The sequence below is a fragment of the Amphiura filiformis genome, chromosome 5 (genome assembly GCF_039555335.1).
Source record: "Amphiura filiformis chromosome 5, Afil_fr2py, whole genome shotgun sequence".
Taxonomy (NCBI): Eukaryota; Metazoa; Echinodermata; class Ophiuroidea; order Amphilepidida; family Amphiuridae; genus Amphiura; species Amphiura filiformis.
The window spans coordinates 27,111,435-27,128,023 of record NC_092632.1 but is presented as its reverse complement, the minus strand read 5'-3'; the positions used below and the strand labels follow the sequence as shown (position 1 = coordinate 27,128,023).

The following is a 16,589-nucleotide window of genomic DNA, read 5'->3' as shown; positions in this document are numbered from 1 at the left end:
GAATAAAATTAGGTTCGCGCTCCTAGCTACCTTTCAATATCATTTTGCATCACCGTCGCATAAAAAACGCGCGAAGTAACGTCCCAAAGTTTTGTTTTGGTTAGGCTTGGTTTTTATTAACCGACCACCGCTATGGATTCAGCCTCACCCTGGTTAGTCATAATATTAATCGACCACCGCCATGGATTCAGCCTCACATACATACCCACTACGTTCATTTTCAAACCAAAATCGATCCCCATCTCGTATCCGAATAAACTGATCCAGAATTATAGTACGAAAAAGTTCTCCCGGTCCTCTTGCAGTTGTCTCAAAAAGACCTCCTACCCAAAGGTCGACTATATCTATGTTATTTTGGTAAATCTTTTCCAAGTTACGTAATACCTATTAGGAGGAAACAATTAGAAACGTTGAAAACGTCATATTAAATGTAGATGTCCCGATTGACAGCACCACACGCACACACATTACCCCCATCAAAATGCAGATTTTGGTATCAGCTAAAAGCTCCTCTGAAATTGTATGCCTAAAATAGGTTTAGTTTAAGTATAAAAACATGTAAAAACAGCAGAAACATTTCCCCTCTTATAACAACGCGATATTCTGCAATAGTCAACATGTTTACTATTATCGGTGTAGTTTAACATTTTGTAAATGACAGAGCGCTTCTGTTGCTATCTTTGGTTTCAGTTAAGTCCAGGAAACTAATGTAGCTAGTTTTTTGGTTAAAAAGCCCGATACTGTTGAATATATCGGGATTTACGAAAGCGATCTTTATAGTGTGTAAACGGCATGGACATTATTATCTGATAAGTAAGATCCACAATAAGTATTTACATTCCAACCGGAAACACAATTGTTATTGGTGTCAGACCTGTCATAATGATACAGTAGCTATTCCCCCAAAAGTGGCTTTCATTCTAACCTTTATTTGTTAAACTGCGATTTTTACTTTTTCACCTTTAATTCCATATCCCTTAATTGATCTGTTTTATCGAAAAGCACGAGTTAATGATCAAATTGATCATGGAGCAGTTATAGAAAAACTATTTTAACACTCACACTTTCGTCAATCTCAGACATGGTACTGTCATTGTAATATGGATTCATTTCCAGGAAGTTGTTTTTCCTTTTCAGACCTAGCGCCTCACGAGCGGTATTGTAGTCTGGCAAACCATGGTCTTGGCCACGGAGAATTGTTTCTACCATGAGGTCTCGGCGAGCAAAATTAAGTGGACCGTACACACGTCCTGAATTTAACAAATATATTATGCAAAACGTGTATAAAAATTAAAAGATATGAAGCTTTAAGGTGGGTCGGAATGGAGCACAACCTAGCAGTCTTTGCACTCAAATATTGAGACAAATAAAGTTGACACACTTTTCCATTGAGAGCAATGGAATGGGTTCTATAAAGAAGATACCCAGGTTTGATACAACAGGTACCATTTCTGCCCCAAGAGCATGATTTTTCTCAGAAGGGGGACACGGCCTAAACTTTCGTTTTGATATATTATTGATTACTGACCAAGAACCGCAAGACATAATTATTTTTTTTTGTTAAATGGCTAAAACTAGAAAAATATGGCCCATGCCATCCCACTCGTCTTAAAGCTAGAGAAGGGGAAACTGTTTGGGGCAATCTGCCATTTGCTTACGTACCTTGCAAGTCAGTTGCAATAACATTGTCTTCTTTTTCTGTTATTTGAGATGCCATACCCATCAGAAAAGGTTCAATGCCATGTTCTCGCACTGGACGCTACAAAGATAAACACGAATGTATTATTTATCATTTCACTCGACTCACAATCCAGATGTTGCTTGTTCGAAACCCACTTCAGCCTAATTTTCTTTGCTCTCTTTATTTTTATTTGATGTTTAATAACAACATGAACATCGTCACCCTGAACTAATGTTTGTGATGAGAAATTGAGTTTATTATGTTAAGAAAGAAGGACATTAAAAATTCTAGAAAAACTTTCTTTTTTAAAACAACTTGGGTGGGTTTCTAGGTCTAATCAAATCCTCCATAAAAATGCTGTCATGTCGCCATCTAAATCTATAACATTGCTGAAATACAAATCCTTACCTGTGGGTTCCAGTATGAATTACACGTCCTTACGCCATAATGTTCTGCACCTTTCCCATCCGGGATATAACTAGAATTCGTAGATGTCTTCATATATTGGCATTGGTCATTCCTAATAAATAACGTCAATGTATATTCATGATGCGTTATTTGTACAATTTCAAGTTTGGTGGACTTGAAATTATCGTTATCATAACTTATACGTGTTGTGCAAGCAGGCAAAGTTTAAAAATTCCCGGGAAAATTGCCAGAATAACTTTATAACAAATTTTGGGCTAGGTTTTACAATAAGATACGCCACCCACGACTAAGCCATCAATCCGCTAATAAAAACACAATTTTTCTATGTGAAATTCTTTTATCATTCACTGATTACATTTAGGGGCTGTGCAATATTATGGGGGGGGGGATTCATGGCAGGCAGAGAGAAGAGGAAGCAATTTTTGGCAGGCCGACAGGGGGGCAAACAATTTTTGGCACTCCATTTGAAAATGTTACCCCCGGGGCCTCATAATTATTGCATAGCCCCTTAACTGAGGCTTACGAAGTTCAAACATACCTCCTGTATACTCCTGCTGGTACTAGTGTATGTCCCCATCTCATGGCTGCAGCCTGGAATTCATGGGTGATTCCTGGAAGAACATAACTCTTGTAACCTGTTGAATGGAGAGCTATTTAATTAAACTGAGTATATTTATGTTGAAGCTATGGTGTGTTTTAGTCAGTGGTGTCTTTTGTTTTGAATGATTCAAGAGTATATGAACCGATATGAACCGATAAGGCGTTCCACAAACGTGGAGCTGCCGCTGAAAAGGCTCTATCCCCAGTAGCCTTCTTGGAACGGGGCACCAAGAAGGTAATACTATCTGCCACGCGGGTCTTCATTGCCCTCTGAGATGATCTTCTCACACTGAGGCAGTTAGTTATGTACTGGGGAGAGAACCCATTCAGAGATTTAAACACATAAAGCAGCGTCTTGTATACAATCCTCAGGGAGCCAATGTAGTTGGCTCCAGATTTTGGTTTGAGACATATTAAACGTGCACACGTATTTTGCAACTTCTGCAAAAGATTTAGATCTTTCTTAGATATAACATTAAGAACACATTACAATAATCAAGACGTGATATAATAACAGCTCTAACAGTATTATGGTAAGTATTGTAATCAATGTATGGGCGTACTCGGTAGATGTTTCTTATCAGTCAGTTGATAGACTTACATAATTGAGTTACATTATCAGACATACACATATGATGATCGAAAACAACCCCAAGGTTCCGAACAGACATAGACGGAAATATCTTAACACCATCCAGAAGAAGACTGGTGTTTTCCAATCTTTTCTGATGGTGCAGAGAAGAAGCGATGAAAAACTCTGTCTTGTCTTGGTTCAACCTGAGTTTGTTCTCAATCACCCAATGCTGAATGTCAGCAACACACTTATAAAGTTTAAAAAGAGCACATTAGACTAGGCCTAATTGTTATACAGTTGAATGTTATAACTATAGCGTGGTATCAAATGTCTTTTACCCGATCGACAGCCTCATCGACCATTCTTCTTCAGAACAAAGCTCATTTTCTTATTCCCGGTACAATTAAACGCCGAGCTAGATATTTTTCGTTAAAATGTTGAGACAAAAACGTGGTGAATTGTGGTATACCAAAACCGGAAGTATGTATCTTGTAGGGAATGATTATTATACACGTTTTTGCTTCTCATATCAACACCGCTGGAGCAATATAACTTAAACAATTAGGAAACATTATATTATTGTCTTAATGCTACTATTTTTAGGCCTCAATGTAAGTTCGGACCACGCCTTTTTAATAACAATATCACCAATCTACCAAACTATCACCAAACTTTTAGGTACAAACTTCGTTTCCTTACCCGAATACTCGATTTCTTTCATTTTTTCCTTACTCAGATCAAGAAATGCAGGCAGCCAATCATAAAAGACGAATTTCTAAACAAATAAAATACCCAATATAAAGAAATTGGATTTCATATATTGCTAATAAGATGAATTGCGAATAGTCGATATATTTCTTTACAAGCTTACGAGCTCCCTTATAGTTACTATTAGATATAATGATGCGTACCTGGTATGTGCCTATTACCCATTTTCGAGCTTCCTGGTAAATTCTTTCATCGGACCAATCTGGATTTTCCTCGTGAAATTTGTCCGCCCAGTGGTTGTGCCATCTAAACCACAAAATGCCAAAGGTCAGAAGAAATGGATTTTCGTTTCCAAGAGGGTTTCCAAGCTCTAAAAGCAATAAAATCAGCCGAATTATACATGTATGTCATTCAAAACTATTTCAAAATAATAGATTCTTGGATGCAGATTGTACGTTTATTCAGCGGTTCCCAAACTATTTTACAAGCGACTCCATTTTTGCCCGACTTTTTATCGCGACCCACAAACTTTTATAGTGGTCCTCCATCCCTGGATATCTGCGGGTATAGACCACATTAATAGTTTGTGGGTCGTGATAGATATATATAAGTCGGGCAAAAATGGGGTCGATTGTAAAAAACATTAGGAATCGCTTGTTTATCTGCATCCTGTCTATACACACTTTTTTTCAGCATGTTCAGCTGTTAGAAAAAAAATCCGAAAACTTACTAAAAAACCGCGTGGCATCTTTGAGTTTATGTTCTACGGGATCAGGTGGATTTGCCATTGGTAGACCAATGAAGTTTCTCTCAGGATATTGAGGCTCTCCCTCTTCTCCATTATCAGCTAAACGTCCGCCCTTGAAGGAACGGAGTTTATCGGCCCACGTCTTTGTTGTTCCATATACAAGACCACCATCAATCCAAGGAGTGTGTTCATTTACCTGAATTGAAAAAAAAAACCATTTTTATCAAAATAGCCATGTAAGCTTACTTTGACTCAGACGTTATACAAACCTTAATTTCTAAGTGTTCAACATTCTTCTATAATCGTATCATGTGAAAGCCGAAACCTGTTCAATTGACATTCATATGCGTAAATCCGTTTTAATCTGAACAAATTTGAACACCTCGAGAACGTGCCCGACCCATATGTAACATATTTTGAACACATTAAATTATCGTCTTCTTTTGAACCATTTATTTAGACATCTGTAGTATTTTCTTGTACAAACAGAATCCTCAACCCACAAAGGCGTGGACAAAGTTGATATAATTCCTGTGCTTAAACATGAAATCGCCTTCAGAAGATGCTCCCCTTGAACACTTCAGACGAATCCATAACGCATGCGAAGTGTTCTGAGAAATTTGCAGTGTAGCAGCGTTCGAGAATTACCGAAAAGGTGAATAGTCTATATTCGACAGAATCTGACCTGATTTCGTGGTACGTTCGGAGATATTCCCGTATCAAAACTGTAGCGAGTTCTTGCAAAAGGCATCTTGGTTAGATGCGGATGGTTACGCCTAAACTCGTGCCATTCAGGAATGTCAATATATTCATATTCTACCGGACATCCAGATCGACGAGTGTTCAGAATTTCATCTACCACTTGTTGACCTATGAAAAAGCGATACATCGTATAATGTCAACGCACGTTCAAAATAATGATAACGATATGTAAACTCTTTTAACAAAAGGTGATTAAAATGATAAATGTAAGTAATATATGGCTACAAGGATTCTCTGTATGGCATTCACGACCTTGCTGAATTCCCCACACACTATTCTCCACTATTCCAATAGTGGGGAATTACAACACATTTTAGTGGCGATTCTTCGACCTCTTCGAAGCTAAAAAATATAACAAAATTTAAAAAAATAAACATTTTGCAAGTTGGGTTTTGAAATGATTTAATATTGTCAGCCATAGACACTGTATAATTATATTGGCCTTTATGAAACAACAGAGGGAGTTCTGCATATAAACACGTGACGTTATAAGTCAACTCATCTATTATTACTGATATGTCTATTGGTTGTAATAAAAGTGGAATTAAGACAATAGCAAAAATATTGCAGAAAATTACTTCCCGTAAATATTTAACTTACTAAAGAAGGTCAAAAAGACTGACTTTCCTTTAAAAGATGGTTTCCCTGATAGTCCTCGCATAGCTTTCCAGCTGATTTCAAAAGGATTCGGTCTGTGTGTTCCTGCCATCGAGTAAACTCCATCGCTATACGCAACCGGTAATCGTCTACTTAAAGGTAGATCTAGGGAAAGACAATTGATAAGGGATGATGTATTGTTTTTAGTCTATGTCGTGTATCCATCGCCTTATAAGCCCCCACGTTCTACGCCAGGATGCAAGACCATGAAGACAGAGGCTAGACCAATTATTTTCACTCTCAAACAGCCAGTGCCTGCGTCACGGCTAAGTGGAGTTAATCGTAGTTTTTTCTTACACTCGTCGGTTTCCCCGGGAGAATTTGAAATCCATTTTGGTTCTTTTTATTCCACATTGATGTTTTATCAATGAAGTCCGACAGCGCCGATGGCGTCAGCCCGAGCAAAATTAGGTCATTGAAGTTGGTTTATAAATGGGTCTTAAAATTTATAAGGGTATTCCTCGAGTTTGCATCATAATAACAAGTAAACCAGGTATAGAGAAAGTCAGAATTCCAAGAATCTCCAGGGATATTACGCCAATGAAACCGTGAAACAGTAAATAAAATCTTCAAACTTACCAGTAGCACCTAAGCTAGGATTGGCTTTGTTATTATACCATCCATTGTAACCTTCGTATTCTTTCTGTACCTTATCAAACACGCCTATCTTTCCTGAAATTAAGAAATTCATATACCATACATCCTTTTAAAATCGCACTCACGGTGAGTGACTCACCCACAACAAAAAAAAAAAAGCTAAGATTTTTATATTATCAGGAACCTAAAGACATGTGTGTTTGCAAAAACCATTCTTGCAGATTTAGATCGTTTGACAAAGACATTGTCCAATTTGAATTTTTCGCCTGTCGACAGATACAAATTACAACACAATTTAGCACATTCAAAAGAACTCGATACACCTTACAGTTTACGTGCATGGCAAGTGCATTACTCGCTGTTCTCGATACAATTTCAGTCATTATAATTTATCAGAACTAGTCTCTTGACCTAGAAAGGTGCCAAATTCGGCAGCTGATGAATTGGGCATGTTTGGAGAAGTCTTTAGGCGTATAATTTTTTTTTTTGGGGGGGGGGGCGTTAGAATTTGAATAAGGGCAACGGTTCCAGAAGAGCGATAACTTTAAGAAGGCCCCCTAAAAGATTATATCTTTAGAAGCTGTACAACAATAGGGATAGGGCTTCATCAAGATCCAATGTGACGTCAGAAGATTAAAGAAAAGTGCTAAAGTCCGTGAGACTGAAATGTTATCGATAGCAACCTGTAATGGTATTGGTGTTTGTGTGGGGGTGGGTGAGCGAGGTGTATACAGATTGGGGTGTGTTTGGGTGGTGAGTGCGTAACTTACTTTCAAATTCTCTTATTACATATTCAGTTGAAAATGGTAGACCAGTGGATGGAAATGGTGCCATGTCATCTGCAGTAGTAGCTGGAATAAAGGTAGTACATTATTTGGTAACTATACGTCATCATAATAATCACAAAAGTACCAAAAAGTACTTAAATTACCAAGCAAAGACGGACACATGAGCTCAACGAGCTGCTATAGGACGTTATTTACTGAAGACTGAAGACTATTGTAAAAAGATTATTTACCAACACGAGTGTCCCCTATTTCGACTGTCAAACTAAAATCACTGCTGGTGTTCCCGTTGTTAACAATTGTCACATAAAGTTTAAGCCCATTGTTGACCTGTATTTAAAACAAATTAATATGAACATGAAAACGAATATGTATAAATATGAATGTGAATACGAATGAATACTTCAGCTTTTAACAAAACCTGTTGTTGCGATAAAATTGCACAAACTCAGCGCATTCAAGCAATGGAACTTTATTACGTGATATTACTTTCTTTCTTTCTTTTTTTGCCGTAAAAATCGTGAAATTCTGAGACATATTTTGAAGAAAGTTTACTGGATTCGATACTCACATTAAGGTATAAAACAATTAGTACTTCAAATGTGTAAATCAACCAAAATGTTATGCTGTGTACTTTTGTACTTTCAAAAATGACAACTTAATTCAAAATTTTAAAAAATCTTTAAAAATAAATCTAAAAAAAACAAAAAAAAAAAAAAACCCGCATTCCTCATTCGTTCTTAAAACTGCTATGGGCTTTGTTGGCCTTAGTGGGTGGAGATCTTACCTGATGGTTGTTTCTTCCCGTTTGACCGTAGTCATCGATATATATCTCTACATATCGATCAGTTTCAGACGTTTCCAATTTCCACTTATAAAATGCTGAATTTGGATTTGGTAACACCGTAGAAAAGAAGACACGAACCTTGAAAATAAATACATTTATAGATGACACTGATTCGTGAATTGTTTCTTCATTTTCCATGTTTTCCATGGCTATGTATCCATAGTGCTTAAAAACCAAAGTGTTCTAGAATACTTGCTAAAACTAAGAAATCCAATCTAACTGGAACGGGTATTAAACAAGAGTTTTATATCATGTACTAGCAGTCAGGATAGCTCGGTCGATAAGTTGCTAGACTCTGGTTCGTTAGTGTCTACTGTCTAGCCCTGTAGTCTCGTTATTTTGTTCTCGTGAAAAGCAGTGAGTGAAATTGAAATTCCACTGGACACAAAACTTAAAATGATTGGGGCCACAGTGGTCAGCGAAAACCTATAAACTGCAGAGCCCTGTGTGTTTGGCATAGCGCAATGTTAATCCTAATGTCAGAATCTTCCGAACAAATAATGAATACTTACAGTTCCATTCTGAGATTCTAGTTTAATTGTGATACTTCTAATATCTGGAATGGGAACATTCAAATATCGAATATGGTTTGCCTGTAATGAAACTACTAGCCTTGAGTTCGTCATGAGAATACCAGGTTCTAAAAGTTTAAGAGAAACATACAAGATCAATGTTAAACAATAATATGTCACGCACTTCATTTGTTTGATAATTCTGTGGTGAAGTCGCTGCGAGAAGTTTAAAGCTGAATTTATACTCGATCGCCGAGCGATTGCGATTAAACGCTTTTGAAAAGCGATGGGTAATCACCGAATTTTGCGATGCATCGCTCGTCGCTTTTGCATTTATACTTATCACGGCGATAGTGATTGCAGACGACAATTAAAATATTCTAAATGCCTCAAAATGCATTTTTAAAACATCAGTTGCTGTCAATAATTATTGCTTTGAATTAATTCATCAACAAAAGTTAATACTCGAAAAAGGTAAATTAATTAGCAAAATAATAGATCCAGATGGTTGTATTTGATTTGCTGACGCATTCACGTGTCAAGCGATATCGCAGGGAAGTTGAGATTGCTTCAACTTGGCAAAGCGACGTCGTTTTTGCCTTTGAATCGATTGATCGGCTTGACGCTCTGGAAATGTAAGTAAACATTGAGCATGCGTGACAATCGCTTTTCTGCAAAAGCGATCGAGTATAAATTCAGCTTAAGTCACTCACTACAATTTCTTTTTAAAAATGAGTAGTGATTTATAGGTACAGGCATAAACCTAAATGTCTGCACAGTTTTAACACCATACCATGCATATACCATTTACTATACTACCATCATTCAGGGACACATAGGCGTACACCCTAGTCAATCTACATCTGGAATAACCTTCGCAGCCAAGATCAACTCCCAGAGTTCTCATATATGAAGAGCTTGGTTCCAAACCATGTTAAGTCCACAAACACATGTTTCTGATTTACCTGTGTGATATTGCTGTGGATTGTGATGCTATAGGTATAATAATTTCAAGTGGATGCACCATTACAAAACAAACAGTGGATAGATGCACAGTAACAATAATGTGTGAAGCCTTTGGTTCCCAAATGAGAACAATAGTCTGCATATTGTTATTTTGTTAAAGGCCAATATAAAAATAACAGATGTGAAAGTAGGAGTATAAACCGACCAGTAGATACCAGTTGTAGTCCAACGAATTCATGGCATATTAGATGGCCTAGGGGAAAGTTGGCCCATATTTGCAAGACTATCCTTGCCTTCAAGGTGAAACAAACCTACTCATGTTACCCTCTGGCCATGGGCTGGCCTGGTGTGTCAGATCTTACCCAGGGAAATATATTGGCCTTTAAGCAGCATTGTTGTGGTAAATAATGGCTTGTTGATGGTACAACTCATTATTGCTAATGTCGAAGTTATTGGTGATTGTATCACACAAGTAAATGAGAAACATGTAGATGTGGACTTAAGCTCTTCATATACAGGTAGTCAATAAGAAGTTAGAAATTCCTCTATACAAGAATCTCAATTGTATTGCGAGAACAATCAGGGACTGTGCAGGGACTCCAACTCGCATCGCTATACATCATTGCACCGGAGTTCGAACGCCTTACTGATAGAGATAACTTGACATTTGGTTCATATGATGCCTATATTTGTGTACACTCACCCTGACACGTTTCAGTGTTGTTGTCATGACAATAACACTTGAAAGTGCAACATCAACTAATCAAAATTACCTTCACAAACAGCGTGTGTTAAGACGTTCGTGATATTTAGCAACATGTTGAAACTCGAAACGCTGATTCTATACTTTTCATCTGGGTCGCTTGCTATGTCATTCAATTCGTCCACACTGACGTTTCCTCCAATGCCGACAGCAAACAAAGTGCCACCTTGTCCTTCACGGTCGTCCATTGCAGGTTGACGCACATCATCTTCAGATGGTTCACTTGTTATTATGATGCAAACTCGAGGAATACTCTTCTTTCGGCCATTGATTTCAAAGATGTGAGATACGTCGTCAATCGCATGTCCGGTTCTTGACACGCCGCCACGTTGGTATCTATATTATGTGATTAGGACATAATCATTACAAATTCTTTGAGGTACTTCTAACATAATAAAGAGTTGCTCTTAAGAAACATTTGCCGAATGGTTATAAATATCTTTGAACAAGTTCATTTGGAATGTTAGATTCAACTGTTAACATGGTTCTTTTTTCCAATTCCGGTAAAAAATGTTGTTGACTGCTCACATTTTAGTGACTTTTCACCACTACACTAGTATATTCATCAGCCTGGCAACTCAACATATCTGACTGTTTCCTTTTATAGGCGACACGCCCTCAACGGTGGTTCCTGTTGCCCATAAAAGGAAACAGTCAGATGTGATGAGTTGCCAGTCTGATGAAACCACTAGTGTGGTGATGAAACGTTACAAAAATGGTAAGTAATCTACAAAAAACAAATACCGGAATTGTAAAAGAGAACCATGTTAACGGTTAAAAATATAATTGTGATCTATGATACTCACGTTATATTAGAGACAATTTCCACCAGATCTTCTTTGTTGTTCATTTCTCCTAGAGATACTTCATTTGACGAATGATCACTATATTGAATCACACCAAGCCGAATTGCATCTCCGTCAACATTAAGCAGATCAATCATGTTGGTAAGTAATCCCTTTGTTTTGCTAAAATTTTCGGCTCCCGTGTTATCAGCACCATTGATTACAAAAACAACATCAAGCACCGAAGATTGACAGACTGTGAATTGTAGGAAATGAAATCGACACTGAGTCATAAGTTTTAGTACTATATATGGTAAACATAACCAAATCTGACCAGGTAAGCGGCACAACCCAGTACAACTGTACCAAATTTCATGCTTGTACGTAAAAACCCACAATTTTTTCACATATCTGCCTAGCTAGTAATTGAACATCATTTCTTTCTTTTCTCATCAATTTATTACAAACTATAAATAACTTTTCTTTACTTTTGGAGCACCCTCTATTTTTTTGGAATACGGGCAGCAAATGTATTTTCTTACTCCGCTTCTGTCCAGTGTCAATGAACAATAGAGGGTGTCACTGGTGTAAACAAATAACAATCGTGTTTCTACGAGGAAGAAAAAGTTTATATAAGCTTATAATAAAAGAAACATACTGTCCATGATATTGCAACATCCACGAAGGTCTTCAGTAAGATCGAATTTTAATTCGACACTCAATCGGCGGGTCGTATCGATTCCGCATTACGTAATAAACTGTTTGGCGGCAATAATCATGATAATACCGAAGCCATTTATATATTTTCTAGTCCAAAACACTTGGTTCATCTTTACTCCGATATCCACTGATATCTTTGGCTATTAGATGTATACCTTTCTCGAGTCAGTAATTTAGATATTGTTGTTATTGTACCTCTATATGTAATGAGAAATACAGTAAGCCAAAAAATTAAGGTACCAGTTGTGTTCACCCCTGTATATCCTAAATGAAGACAAATATGTCAAAATTAAAACAAGCAGCTAATACGTGAACTCTTTAGCTCTGATTCAAGACCTTATTTGTTGTAATTGGTTTAGAATTAAAGAAACGGTGATCTAAAACCTACTGAAGAGACGAAATCAAAAGTTGCACTTTTGTGTTCTAATCAATGAAAGCATGACAGTAGTTTTAACGTGCTAATCAATGGAAGCACAGCGCTAGTTCCTATGTTCGTGAACGCTTTGTGTACAAATCAATAGCGCATGCAACGGAGGAAACTGCAACTTTTAAATTGGCACCTTCCTTGGGGTTTTGGATCGTCGTGTCTTTATTTCTTGAGCATTATCAACGAATGAGGTCTTAAATTCGAGCTAAAAGATGCAGATATTGGCTGCTGGTTCCAATTATGACATATCTGTCTTTGTTTAGGATATACAGGGGGTAAACGTAACTGGTACCTTAATTTTTTGGCTTACTGTATATAAAAGTATACATTTTCATGAAGGATATGATGCAAGAAATCCAACTAGGATAACAGATTCCTGAAAAAATGAACAGTTTTTGAGAAAATTTCAAAATTTGATTTTACTTTACTGACTTGAGGAAGGTATATGGGCTATATGGAGATTGGAAAAAAATGCCACGATGTTTTGGGCTAGATGGGGTATCTCCTCTCCGTGGTCATGGTGGTAGATGACTTTTCGCTCTTTTGGTTGCCCGATGAAATCTGGGGTATTATATTGCCAACTGAATAACATTTCGGCATGTGCAAGGCTGCCCATAACAGGGTTTTATGAGAAAAAACATTCATTACGTAATTTGGAGTAGATCCAGTTGAATAGTCAATAATACTAAAAAACTGGTCTTAAGGATGCTGCACCAGATGCTGTAATACTTATGGACAGTGTTTTGACACATGAATAATACATGACACGTACCTGTTTTCTCACAAGCTGCCACACTTTCGAAATATATATCCTTTGTCACACTCCCTGATTCCCGATAGTAAGATCCCCAAATCTCTGCCTGGTTTTCAAGGTCAGCAAGCCCAGGGATGTCTAATTCTCTTCTTGCGAAAAAGAGACGAATGGCCAAGGCCGAATAAAACGGTTTCCGAAGTTCCACCCATTCTACACTCGACCACGGCTTCCCTATCATGGATGAGACCGCTTCGTGTAAGGGTACCAATGATTCGCTTTTTGTCGTGTTTTTGGTTTCCTCGAATATTCGCTCATCAACCTGGTTATAGTAAATGAAATATTTTGTATTATAAACACATCCCCAAATTAGATGCATAGATTTTGAGTTATTGCAATATCGTAATAAAGGGGTAATTACTTTTTGGTATGTGTTTATTTTATTAAGTACTTTATGATTTGATTCCACAATGTAAATTATTGTGAATCTAACTTTACCACAGAAAGGACAACTTGCAATGATAAGCCATTTAGAACCTTGTTGGTCAGAACAAATATTGAAATCGTCATATTTCAATTTGACAGGTGAATAATGATCACTGATAAGAATAATGACAATTGTTATTGATTATCACATGTTTTAATATCTTCTAGATGCATGGAACTAAAAGGATAACCCAGTGAAAGCTAAACAGGATTCTTTTAAAGGATACCGAATACAAGGCAATACAATTTGGCTGCAACTTTCAAATCTGGGTTACTTTCATTAAAATGTACGCTGCGAAATCAATATTGGGACCATTGCAACAAATGAGGTGTCATAATGCGCAGAAATAAATTCAGCTTCAACTACATATCCCAAATTTGGCATACGATTAAACGTTTAGGAATAATGCCCATTATTTAAAGGGGGTTAATTACTTTTTGGTTATAGTTATTCTATAGTTATACTAGTGTTATGGAAAAACTTTCTCAATATCTATTTTGTAAACAAGTGAAATTTATATAAAAGTTGTTTCTAACTTAACCGTGTTATACCTGTGGATAATCACCTAGGACCTTTCTCTATCCCTTAGGATAACGTGACAGCTCTGAACAAAACTAAACCGTTGTATCTCATCGTAAAAATGGTCAATTGTAGGATATAAACACATCCCAAAAAGTTATTACTCCCCTTCAAATACGATACAATAACTCACTCTGTGCATCAAATTTTAAAACTTAAATAGCGAAAAGATAGCCAGTTGCGCCCTGCAAAATTTGATGCCTCATTTGTCCCTTTATAGCACAAAATGTACTGCCGTGGTGACCCTTAGAATGAAAAAGATGCAGATTTAAAAGTTGAACCTAAATCCATTGAAAATGTTGTTTTTGTTACTAGAATGCTAGAATACGTGCTCGTCACTGGTCAGCGCGGGTCATCCTTAACCAGTCATGTAGAGAACCTGTGTATTCAATGAGTTACCATGGCTAACAATTTTGAGCTATTCAGACAAATGAGGTATCAATATTTGCAGAACTAAAATGGGTTAATTTTTTCAGTTTTACAATATGATATTTGTCTCGTACAGGGTGTATCAAAATGATTGGTACCCATTAATTCTGATGTTTATTGAAAAGCCTGTCTCTTTCAAATTCAACATTGGATACTCTTGAAATGTCCAGAATGTATAGTTTATGACTTGTTTTACAATTGATCTACAAATTATTCGGATTTTATGTTGACTCAATGAAAAATGATGGGTACCAATCATTTCGATACAGCTTGTAATAAAGGGGGTAGGGTGGGGTATTTAATTTTTGGGATGTGTTTATATCCCCCGTTCTTTAAAAGATCAACATTGAAACCCTACAGTGGTAGGGAATTCTAAAAGAATGTCAAAATTTGTTATTTTAACGAAATTGCTTCTTTCTTGCATAAATTCCCAATTTCAATTATACACTTTATACTACCACACGACAACAGCATTTTCCGGGTCACTAATTGCTATCTTTTAGACACCCAAATCCACAAGTCCTCGTGTCCATTCAACAATGACTATTGTTATAACAAGGTCAATGTCTAATACCTGTATACCTATATAGCCAATTATGTGAGACAGATCGCGTCGGACTTGTTTACTAGAGAACAATACCACATGTAATCGTTGTTGTCATAGCTACTGGTTTGTTTTCTTTTACCTTATATAACTTTCCATGACGCTTTTCTGTTTCTTAATAATGCATGTTAGAAAAGCAGGGGAACACTTGAAAAGATGTCAATTTTACTTGGTTGCAAAGCTTTAAATGTCCATTTTCATATATTTTTGTTGGGGTTTTTACCTATATAAATATATATATCATAATTTGAATGCTAATCACATCGTGTCACATTTACTTCTTCATGCATCGTATACAATTCACTTTAAAGGAGGATGCTCCGCCTTTAGACATATTTTGGTTTACAAATTCCAAGCTATTGCTTGAGGCAATGATAAAATATGGGCTTTTTGATGATATCAAAATCTTCTGATGGCAAAAACAGTTTGGATGATGTGAATAGGAGACTGTGATCGGACGATGGCTTATGTCGTTTCATTCAGAATCGATTGCGCTATTATATATTCCAGTTAAAATCCATACACCCCTTATGTAAGCCATGACCTTAATCTCCTACATATCAGGTGTAGACTTCAATGGAGTCACCACATTCAGGTAATTTGAAATTCAAACTCCCTGTGTGGAAGAATAATGTCATTTCTTCATGTCTGTATGGATTTACCTGAATAGCCCAATGGAGTCACCCATTCAGGTATAACCCCATTTAAAATTTACACTCCCTGTTTGGATTAATATCATGTCTTCCAGGGGGGTGTATGGATTTCCACGGGAATAGTTCATTTTACTATAAATAATCTAAAACTTACCTGCCAGATTCCTCCATGGTATCCATTGCGATATGTTTTTGTGTCTGTTCCATATTTAGACTCCACACATGCAATTCGACGTAGAAAAACCAAGTCATCTTTGAAAATTCCACTGTACAGAATTTTGTTTATAGTCGCATCGACCACGTCTTTGCCTGAAGTGTTTGGTTCTTTAGTGGCATCATGACCACGTATGATATATGGTTGTTTAGTGGTCGAGACATAGTTCATTGAGACCGAATTAATTGTTAATGCTAAAAACGCAACAACAATTGACCGAACTAACTTGGCGTTTTCAGAAGAGAAATGTGAAAATGTCACCACTTTTAGGAGAAACAGACAAACTAACATGATTGATAAAATTCGATTAG

At 36.8% G+C, this 16,589-nt stretch overlaps 1 protein-coding gene across 1 annotated transcript; it reads right to left on the bottom strand.

Annotated features, from left to right (window-relative positions):
- Positions 1 to 104: 104 nt before the first annotated feature.
- LOC140152098 (uncharacterized) lies at positions 105 to 16,589 on the bottom strand. Its single transcript, XM_072174396.1, has 19 exons — positions 16,219 to 16,589; positions 13,334 to 13,634; positions 11,436 to 11,670; positions 10,640 to 10,965; positions 8,901 to 9,028; positions 8,329 to 8,466; positions 7,775 to 7,871; positions 7,440 to 7,607; positions 6,739 to 6,831; positions 6,103 to 6,264; positions 5,426 to 5,610; positions 4,723 to 4,936; positions 4,196 to 4,362; positions 3,984 to 4,059; positions 2,649 to 2,745; positions 2,090 to 2,201; positions 1,663 to 1,759; positions 1,063 to 1,250; positions 105 to 384 (listed from the first exon to the last, which is right to left on the bottom strand). The coding sequence occupies exons 1-19, from the start codon at positions 16,567 to 16,569 to the stop codon at positions 166 to 168; spliced, it is 3,354 nt and encodes a 1,117-aa protein (XP_072030497.1). The 5' UTR covers positions 16,570 to 16,589; the 3' UTR covers positions 105 to 165.